This window comes from Siphateles boraxobius, unplaced genomic scaffold (genome assembly GCF_051911475.1).
Source record: "Siphateles boraxobius isolate OS27281-9 unplaced genomic scaffold, OSU_SipBor_1 5, whole genome shotgun sequence".
NCBI lineage: Eukaryota > Metazoa > Chordata > Actinopteri > Cypriniformes > Leuciscidae > Siphateles > Siphateles boraxobius.
Window position 1 is genome coordinate 10582758 of NW_027509141.1, and position 10618 is coordinate 10593375.

The window sequence follows — 10618 nt, forward strand, 5'->3', positions numbered from 1 at the left end:
CCAGTGGTTTTGGCACTGTGAGCAGGTGCCAGGTTGTGCTGAAAATTGAAATCTTCATCTCCATAAAGCTTTTCAGCAGATGGAAGCATGAAGTGCTCCAAAATCTCCTGATAGCTAGCTGCATTGACCCTGACCTAGATAAAACACAGTGGACCAACACCAGCAGCTGACATGGCACCCCAGACCATCACTGACTGTGGGTACTTGACACTGGACTTCAGGCATTTTGGCATTTCCTTCTCCCCAGTCTTCCTCCAGACTCTGGCACCTTGATTTCCGAATGACATGCAAAACTGAGCAACAGTCCAGTGCTGCTTCTCTGTAGCCTAGGTCAGGCGCTTCTGCCGCTGTTTCTGGTTCAAAACTGGCTTGACCTGGGAAATGCGGCACCTGTAGCCCATTTCCTACACACACCTGTGCACGGTGGCTCTGGATGTTTCTACTCCAGACTCAGTCCACTGCTTCCGCAGGTCCCCCAAGGTCTGGAATCGGTCCTTCTCCACAATCTTCCTCAGGGTCCGGTCATCTGTTCTCGTTGTGCAGCGTTTTTTGCCACACTTTTTACTTCCCACAGACTTCCCACTGAGGTGCCTTGATACAGCACTCTGGGAACAGCCTATTTGTTCAGAAATTTATTTCTGTGTCTTACCCTCTTGCTTGAGGGTGTTAATGATGGCCTTCTGGACAGCAGTCAGGTCGGCAGTCTTACCCATGATTGCGGTTTTGAGTAATGAAACAGGCTGGGAGTTTTTAAAAGCCTCAGGAATCTTTTGCAGGTGTTTAGAGTTAATTAGTTGATTCAGATGATTAGGTTAATAGCTCGTTTAGAGACCCGTTTCATGATATGCTAATTTTTTGAGACAGGAATTTTGGGTTTTCATGAGCTGTATGCCAAAATCATCAGTATTAAAACAACAAAAGACCTGAAATATTTCAGTTGGTGTGCAATGAATCTAAAATATATGAAAGTTTAATTTTTATCATTACATTATGGAAAATAATGAACTTTATCACAATATGCTAATTTTTTGAGAAGGACCCGTATGTCAAAATGTACAAATAAGCATGTGGGAGAACATACAATGATTATCCACTTTATACTGAGAGCAGAATGTAACTTTTCTCACCTGTGCAGTCCATCCTGCTTTTAGGCTTGAACCAGGGCCCGGCTGGGGACGTATAACCTCTCAGACATGAGCAGATGAATGAGCCGTTTATGTTGTGGCATTTAGAAGAGGGTCCACATATATCAGCATCATACTCGCACTCATCAATATCTACAATTCAAAGAAGAGCCTTGCTCATATTCATTATAAAGTCAATTGTGTACTCTTCTCGCCATTCATACATTTTTACGTAGTGTCCAAAAAATCTTCTGGAGCCATTCATACCTGTGCAGTTGGTCCCATCATTAGTTTGAAATTCCTGCTTTCCATTTGATTTAAATCCAGACAAGCAGGTACAGTAATAATTTCCAATAGTATTGGTGCAGTTGGCATGTGGGCCACATATTCCAGTTACATTCTCACACTCATTGTCATCTGTGAGGGGTCAGATAAACAGATTAATTAAACCAAGAAGCAGCGGTGATATGCATATGATAAACCAAGTGTTAAATATTCCCTTTTGAAAGGGAACTCGCACTGCATCGATTAGCGCTTTGGGGAACGATATACCCACGCCACCATGCTAAGGGGAGTGCATGCCAATTGGCAGTGACAACTGTCAGATCCAGCAAAATTCAAATGAAATGCCAGAACCACTCATCCTCCGGTCACACTGTGCTGTCAGTGACAGCATTCCCTTCAGTCATAGCCCAAGCTATACGTTCCACAGGAAAACCTCCATAAACATTACGGGGTGGCATGTAGGTTGTCTACAAACTGGAAGGTTGGTGGTTTAAACCCCGGTTCCACCTGACCAAGTGTCGAGGTGTCCATGAGCAAGACACTTAACCCCAGCTGCTCCCGACGAGCTGTGTATGAATGAGTGAATGATTGGGTGAATGTGAGGCAATATGTAAAGTGTTCTGGTGGCCAGGGGTCTGTTGGAAGCGCTATATAAATGCAGTCCATTTACATTGTTTAATGAAAGGCCTACCTGGGCCTGCTCAAGGGCCCAGGATCACAGCTTCAAATTTAGAAGGGGTCCCTGACAGTAAACCACTCGGCCCGGATCTCAGAGATGGGGTATCCAGAAAAAGCATGACTCAGCATAGCGCTTACAACCCTTGCCATTGAGGGGAGTTTCTCTGCTCGATCCACAGATCTACCCAGCAGTTGTGTTTCAAAGTATTGAGGAGGCCTGAAAAGGCCTAAGGACTGATCTAACTGGGAGGTAAAAGATTAAAGAGGTCCCGGGAGGGAAGCAGTAGCAGAAAATGACAATTAGTCATGCTAGGGTGCCATCTTGCCTTCAGAAGCTGCCTGCTAAGGCCAGCTGAACTGATAGCAAGCGGCCACTAGCTGCCGGAACCCAGCGTCACTGGGAGACCACTTACAAGGCGGCCTGGTGAGGCCTACTACCTGATAACCAGAGGGCTGGCTACCTAGTGGCCGTTTTTGGGAACTCACCTTTAGGGAGGCCTACTGAGGCCTACTACCTGATAACTAGTATCCATGGGAACTCGCCTTCAGGGAGGCCTGGAGAGGCCTACTACCTGTGCGCCTCTACTGCGACCCACTCCTTCACAGAGGCGGCGTACGAGAGGCGACACTGGCTCTCTGGCCCTGTCTACAGTTTTCGGACCGTGATGACCCAGGCCCTTCCGTCTGCTTGGGTGTGGATATGGATCTCAGCGGTATACATGGTCCTAAATGTAGCTGAGCGCGCCTTCACCTCTCTGAACTTTCCAACCACCGCTTCTACAGATGTGCCGAAAAGCTCAGAGCGAAGCTCAGAGCCAAACCGGCGAATCGAGGAGAAAGACTTTCTCTTTATCCTCAATGTCGGCCAGGTTAAACCGCAGATGTCTCTCTGGGGCAATTATCACCGCCATCGACTGGCCGATCACGGCAGTCTTTTTGGTGGCCTGAAAAGCTGGATCTGCTGTGTGGCGCAGCTCAGTGACCACCTCAGGGGCCCCACCTCCTGGTTGAGATCCCCCAGCAGATCGGCCTGGTATACCTGCAAAACTCCCATGATGTGCAGAGCAGCACCGGCCTGACCCGCTGGCGTGTATGCTTTGCCATTCAAACTGGCTGGTTTGGAGCTCTCAGTGTCGATGTCTGCTCTCCTATCTCCACAACATCAGCGAAACTAGCACGCTGATGTTGGTGGAAGCGGGCAGAATATGGGTTCTTCCATGTCCTCTTGCTAACACTGTAAGGAGATCGGGAAGAAATGGAAGGCTCACCTGAGCTGGTGGTTTATGACTGGGGAAAATCTGCTCTTATAGCGTGCCATTTTTCCCTGAATGCGCAGCCATGGCAGCTGCACACTGCCCGCGGTGTGTTCCATAACACGGCCATGCTCAGCATACACGGGGCAGGGTGGCTGAGAAGATTCAGGATCGATTATCACCCTCATCAGCCATCTCCTGTTCATCCGGGAGAGCACTCGCTGCCGGACTAAGTTCTCTTTTTTATAGAAAAACTTTCAACATCCACCTGCAGCTCACCCTCATCAGCCGCCGAATCGTCTGAGAGGATTACACCCCTCTCAAGGCGATCGGCGAGCTCCATCTGGGAACTCCATAATGCATGTCACCACTCTGCTTTTTTTTAATTTATTTTTTCAGCACGAGCAGGACCTGAGCCACGAGGCCCAGACGCCAAACCCTCTTCTCTCGAGAATCTAGATCTAGCTGGCTTTAATGTCGTCCAAGAGATTATAAGAGGGGGATAATGTCAAACTCAAGCCTTGTTCACCCTAGCCACCACAGCAATGGAAATTGAAGACGTTAGGCCAATGATCGTCAATTTCATTCAATACAAGAAAACTTCAAATGAGCTGGATTTGGATTTCCAGGTCTCACTAAATGTTCGACCGCAAGATGTTATTCACTCAGGTCGTGTCACTCATATTAAGTGTTGTGTTCCAGACAACTTTGATCTCACCAGTATTTTGGTGCTGTTTGAACTTGTCATTGAGTGTCCACAGTTGGATCAGTTGATTTTTGGCAAGATACTTTTGAAAATTGAAAATACACAGAATCCATATGTTCAAATTCCTGTTGGCAATCAATCCATGCATAGCATCACACTGCCCCGGAAGACCACACTAGGGATCATTCAGACAGTCAGACAGACAAGTAATTGAAAATGGTCAAGAAGATGTTCGACCTTTGTCTGTGGAAGTAAACAGTATGGACTCCCTGGCTGGTAACAAAGATGAAGGAAAAAAATTCTACAAGACTTTGGCATCCTCCAGTTGATCTTAGGCACCTCAGTAAAGAACGGCTGAGTGAAATGTTTTTTTTTTTAACTGTTCCCCCTTACGAGAACAGTTATTTGTATGTTTCTTTTTGTGGTTTCTTGTTATTGTTGTACATTTATATTCTGTTATTTTCTTTGCAGGAGCTGGAGGTTTCCGGAGAGGGATGGCAAGCTGCTATCATGTGTGGTGATTTACACCTAGGCCGTGTTTTCTTGGATCCAATCTTCACGTGTGTGGGGGAGGGGAGGCGTGTGTATGGGGCTCCTGTTAATTTGGCAGCTAGCCTGTACCTCCAGGAACCTCCACTGCTGGTCTATTAGTTAAATTTAGATATAGGTTTGTTGTAATGTGTTTCTGATGCAAACTGCGTAAACGTTACTGTAAAATTGATTCTGAGAATCTTGTGACTTTTTAACTATTTATTATGAAGTGCTGATGAGAGAAATAAAAAGTCTATTTTTCTATATGTTGCCCCACGTCTCTTTACCCACGTCCTAGATGACGAACCTGTGCGCCCTTAGGGCGGTTAGTCCCCAGTATTCTGGGGTGGCGTAGTCGACCGTTGTTGCAATTGATGGAGCTTTTATTTTGCTCTTAGAGGAGACAGTGGCTCCCTCCACTCCCGCTTTGCCACAAAGACATTACAGACAATTTAGGCGGTTACAGTTGTTTTCCATTCTTGATCAAGGAAAGGTATACGGCCAAGGGTTTATAGCTGAGAGATCCAGACATCTGACGGCCTTCATTACACCATGGGGGTTATACGACTGGGTAAGGATTCCTTTTGGGCTTACCAACGCACCTTCTGAATTTCAGAGAAGCATGGAGGAGATGCTGGGCTCCCTTCGAGATGATAGCTGCATACCTTACCTGGATGATATACTCTGTTATGCAAAGAATTTTGACAGCCACATTGAAAGACTAATAAGAGTCTTAAAAGCACAGCATGGGATGAAACTCAGACCAACAAAATGAAAGTTCTTCAAAAGAGAGGTTCGCTACGTGGGATTACTAAATTCTGAAAATTCATTCATCAGAAACAACTGGTCTTCCCTGCTGAATTTAACCCTTAGGGGTCAACAAACGCGCCGGTGCATTTTGCTGGATTTTCTTCACATAGTAGCAAAATAGACTTAAAATACAAATTTTTCGTCATTCAGACGAAAGAAATATGAATAAAATAAACTGCCCACTTAAAATCGAAACAAAACATTGTGCTTTTGTAAAATAAAGGATGTGCATTCTGCCTCTCTGTCTCTGTGAATTTTTTTTCTGGAGCACGTCTCTATGTAGTGTGATGTAGTCTCGTAGAATAGACTATTGTGGGTACACATTTAGAGTGCAGACTTTACCTGCGTGATTTAGTCTATATTTATATCATTTAATATAGTTTGATTTCCATTACAGAAGAGTAGATGTTAAAACTTCATGCTGATTTGTTCTCGGCTTTCGCCAAGATAAGCACCAACTAGGATGTAGCTTTACAGTAGTCTATGCTTCTCCATCCATTTACGCTTCTTTCCATATGATGATGTGAATCTCCTTCTGTCTGGTATTAATCGCGTCAGCACACAATGGCTGCAACCACAGTGCGGTCTCCCCAGTGGATCAGCATGACAACCGTCTGGATTGAGCCGAATAGGGGACAAATCTAAGGTCTTCAAGTGGGCACCTTCCGTCCTCAGTGTTTCGTCGACTAGCCCACGACACCTCAAGAGGGCTCGAGACAGTGACTCTGGCGTCCCAGAGTCACCCCCCTCCGTCCCCCACTCAACTAATAAATATCACACGAAGAGTGAATTTTTTCTCCAGATATCCAATGAAAATATCAAAAGAAAGCCAATGGCTAAAAAGGAGACAAAGGGCGAAAAAGGCGACAGTGGCAATGAACCAAAACTCCATCAGGTGACAGAATGGAGAAAAAACCTTGGGAGAAACCAGGCTCATCCGTTCTCCTCTGGCTAACAAACCAACAGTGTATGGTTATGATTCAGGCAGGATTATAGGTCAGAAGTTAGATTGGATTGGAACAATCAGAATATTATCCAAGAGAATGTGCAAAAAGAATGGAATGAAAAGTGCAAGAGAATGGTCAACACTGTAGGCATGTGGCGGTATCAAATTTTCATGCTGCGATTAATTGATTGAGCTTTTATCACGGTATACGTTATTATCACGATATTTTAATTGCACAAGAGAAACGGGTGGATTGGGGGGATGTAAATAAAAAACTTGCATCACAATAGGTGTAAATGTGATTGTCAAAACATTTGGTAACTAAACAGAATTTTGTTAAGTTTAGTGACAAAATGTTACAATGGTACATGGTACAATGACTGGTAGGCTACTGTTTGTATTATTTCTTTACCCAATTTTCACGATTTCAGTTCATTTCTTGATTTGATTTCAATCTTGATTCAATATTGACTCATTTGGATAAATATTAGGTAGGCTATAGTAGATAGCCTACATGTTATTTTTTCTCAAGAAAAAATATATCTCACATAATGCTATAAACATACAGAGAGCACTATCAGCTGGTATTATTAAAGGTTAAAAATAACACATTAAATGTAATGCGGTTTTCATTATAATAACAATTATGGGTAACACTTTATTTCGATAGTCCACTTTAGACATTCAGCTAACTATAAGTAACTTTGCAGCTACATGTCAACTAATTGTCATTAGAGTATTAGTAGACTGTCTGCTTAATATCTGCTAACACTTTATTTTGTTGGTCCCCCAACAGATATTCTACTGACTATAAGTAACTTAGCAACTACAAGTCAACTTGTTCTCCTAACCCGAACCCTAACACCTAACCCTAACCTAACAGTCTACTGACAGTCTACTACAGTCTACTAATAATCTAATGACGAGTTAGTTGACATGTAGTTGAAAAGTTACTTATAGTTAGTAGAATGTCTAAAGTGACTATCAAAATAAAGTGTAACCTAATTGGGTAATGACATATAGAAATATAATAAATATGTAATATAGTGCACATATTTAGCAAAATACTCCTCTCTATAGCTATTTTTTTTCTAGTCAACTAACGCGTTGGTCATTAAATGGCTTTCCTGAGGTAAATGTAACGTTCTGTGACAATAGTGTTCTAATGCAGTTTTATTGACCTCTTTCAGTGATTGAAAAACACTGATTGATCTATATTATGTATGAGGCATAAATACCTTTTGGTAAGTTGTACTGTATCTGTAACAGATGACCGGTTTACTTGAATATGATAGCGCTGCAGCGATCTGTCACGTCACATTATATTATATATACGTCACAAGCACTCTCAGACAGAACCTGAGAGCTGAGAATTTTTTTCATATCAAAAGTAACCTGCTCTGTCTAGTCTGTCGGGGTCAGTGTCCTCTTTGCTCCGCGATTTTTCTCTGAGTGAAAAAATGGATGTGTGGCGTGAGAGCGTGTGAATAGTGTCGATTGCGTGAGTTTTGGCAGCTCTGACTTTTAGAAGGGGGATAAATCGTCGACAGCGTGCCTCCTTCCGCCATGCTTCTTTTCCATGTGAGGATTGTTTACATTAGACTAGAGTGCGCACTGCGCCGCATGCATACAGTGCTTATACATGTTGGGATTGTTTACATCAGAGTGTGTTTTGCGCAGCATATACGCAGTGTTTTTTTAAGCGGTTGATGGAAAACAAGCTAATGCGCATTCTAAAAATCTAAATTCGGATCTATTATTTTTCACGGTATTTTGAAGTGCCCGCGATAACAATATTGTGCATATTCATTACCGCGATTTATTACCGAATACCAGCACATGTCTACAACACTGTAATTATAAAAGTTATTACAGAAATGAATACAGATGTGATAACATGCAGGTTTTTTTAGTACAGTGTACAATGTAAACATCGATGTACACAATAAGTGCATCGTATAAAAATTCTTAATTTAAATGTAAGTACATAGTTGTTTAAGACACTTAATATAAAGCGGGACCCACATATTGTAACAAGATTTATAAACTACTCATACAGTACAGTCGGTCTACAGTCTTTTCTGTTTGAACTTGTTGCTTTGTTGTTCTTACACTAATAAGTTTACCATTTTGTTTTAATGAAGTAAAATAAATAGCAAACCCTGGCAATTGTTGATTCCATCACCAGTGAACCCTTGTTTGCAGTAGCAGGCATTTTTGGAATAAGTAGGCTTGCAGGTAGCATTGTGGTGACAGGTCTGGCAAATGTCAGCAAATCTGCATGGATCCAGCACACTTGAAAACCAAGCTATTAAAAAAAGATATATATATATATAGATATAAATATATAATAGAAATACAATTATTTTCAAAGATGGATGCACATAAATTACAGACCTTAATGATTATGTTTGGGACATGTTATTTGTCACATGAAAGATACTGAAAGATTTAACGATTGTGTTCTCAGTACAAGAATATTTTTCATAAGTGTCAAAAAAAAGTAAGACATTGGGCATGTTGTCACATTAATACTGACATCTGTGTGTGTTTGTTCATAATTCTTTAACTGTTTAATTTTAGCTGAAAATCAAATAAATAACCTTGAATACATTTAATACATAAATATGTTTCCATTTTTATTTTTTTTTTATTTTTTTTCTAAAGTTTGTATCTCAAACCTGTCAACAAACAGTAGGTCCCCATTTTGACAAATTACACAATATAGCGTGACAACACGCTCCACTACAGGCATCAACATATGATCAATATACTGTATTTTTCCAGGCCACTCATAGAAAGCTAACAGTCAATACTGTGTGTACATGTCTATAGGTATGTAGCTACAGAAACATACTGTCAAAAATAAATATATCTTGAAAAATAGTTATACTTGAGTATATTAACTTGGGTAAAAAGTGTGAGAACTACTGAGGTGTATATATATATATATATATATATATATATATATATATATATATAAATTAGAAGAATAGATCATAGGAGTTGATCAAAGTGACTTACCAGCGAAAAGCAAGAGTTTCATGGGAGAACTGTGGAAAAACTTCATTTCAGATGTGAGGCTGGAATGTCTTTAAGCAGTGAATATCTGTGTGACGCACAATACTTCCTTATGTCAGCTTCCTGTTTCTCTAATCCTGACCCTTCCTGTCCGGCTCAGTCAACTCACAAAAACACAGAGGGACGAGACAGCTCATCTTCCCGCACACACAACACTATTGTACACAATAATACAAACAATTTACTGATGTGTAATGAATGTCTTCACTGAAGTCTACATGTTTTGAACCAGTAGAGAAAATGATTTGGCATTATCTCCAATGAGTTTGTGCAAAACCTGAAGATTCAAGTCATCCAGTATGATTTGAGCATGTTCTAATCTGTGTACTTCAATGAAAGTAAGTATACAAAGGAATCCACATGGTCAGTGTCACGCATTTGCTTATGTGATTGTCATTGAAGTGTTATTACTTGTTATTTGGTTACAAAATAGCTCACACTACTTGCAGCCAAAAACTTTACACTTTATATAAACACTTCTATTCTATTAACTTTCTATTAACAGAGTCTAGGTATCAGAGTTGGGTGGAGGTATATTTTTAACCACAGACCTCTTTGTTGTAGACGTCTGCAAGAAATGTGTGTTTGAAGATAAGAAACAAAACCACTGAGGACTGGCTGCACCACAACACCCACTACTTCACTAGGATTTAAGGGGTGAAAAGCTGAAGACAAACTTTAACTTTTGTTTTAGGATTGCTTAATACTGTCCCTTTATTTGTTATACACTAGATGTCAGCGGTCTCAAACAGTAATTTTGACACTTAAACAGTCTGAATATCATTGCATTAGATAACAAAATTTATCAAATTGAATAAATTTATAACAAATTGAATTTTTTTTTTTTTTTTTTACAAACTGGCCTGGATGTTTTTGTGATATGTAAAAATACCACAAAAGTTTCCTAAAACAAATAAAATTAAATAAAAATATTTAATATTGTTTCATCATTAAAACCTAAGCTTTTATAGTGAAATGTGTTACTTAAAAAGTGTGCTTGTGATAGATATCACACATTTACAGATTTTTTAAGTTCTGACAGCTGAGTTCTTTGAAGTACTTGCCACTTATTAAGATAGATAGATAGATAGATAGATAGATAGATAGATAGATAGATAGATAGATAGATAGAATAAAGATGATTATAACATGAACACAGATCCATTACAGTGTTCTCAGTATGATTGTAACTTTTATCCTAGTG

The 10618-nt window shown here is 40.7% G+C and overlaps 1 protein-coding gene across 1 annotated transcript in view; it reads right to left on the reverse strand.

Annotated features, from left to right (window-relative positions):
• adgrl4 (adhesion G protein-coupled receptor L4) overlaps positions 1–9469 on the reverse strand; it is a 65351-nt gene extending 55882 nt beyond the window's left edge. Inside the window, exons 1-4 of the mRNA XM_077202813.1 lie at positions 9358–9469; positions 8495–8641; positions 1392–1541; positions 1128–1277 (exon numbers count right to left, since the gene is read on the reverse strand). Coding sequence (XP_077058928.1) covers positions 1128–1277; positions 1392–1541; positions 8495–8641; positions 9358–9403 — 493 coding nt within the window. The 5' untranslated portion in view covers positions 9404–9469. The remainder of the gene's footprint in view (positions 1–1127; positions 1278–1391; positions 1542–8494; positions 8642–9357) is intronic.
• Positions 9470–10618: the final 1149 nt, after the last annotated feature.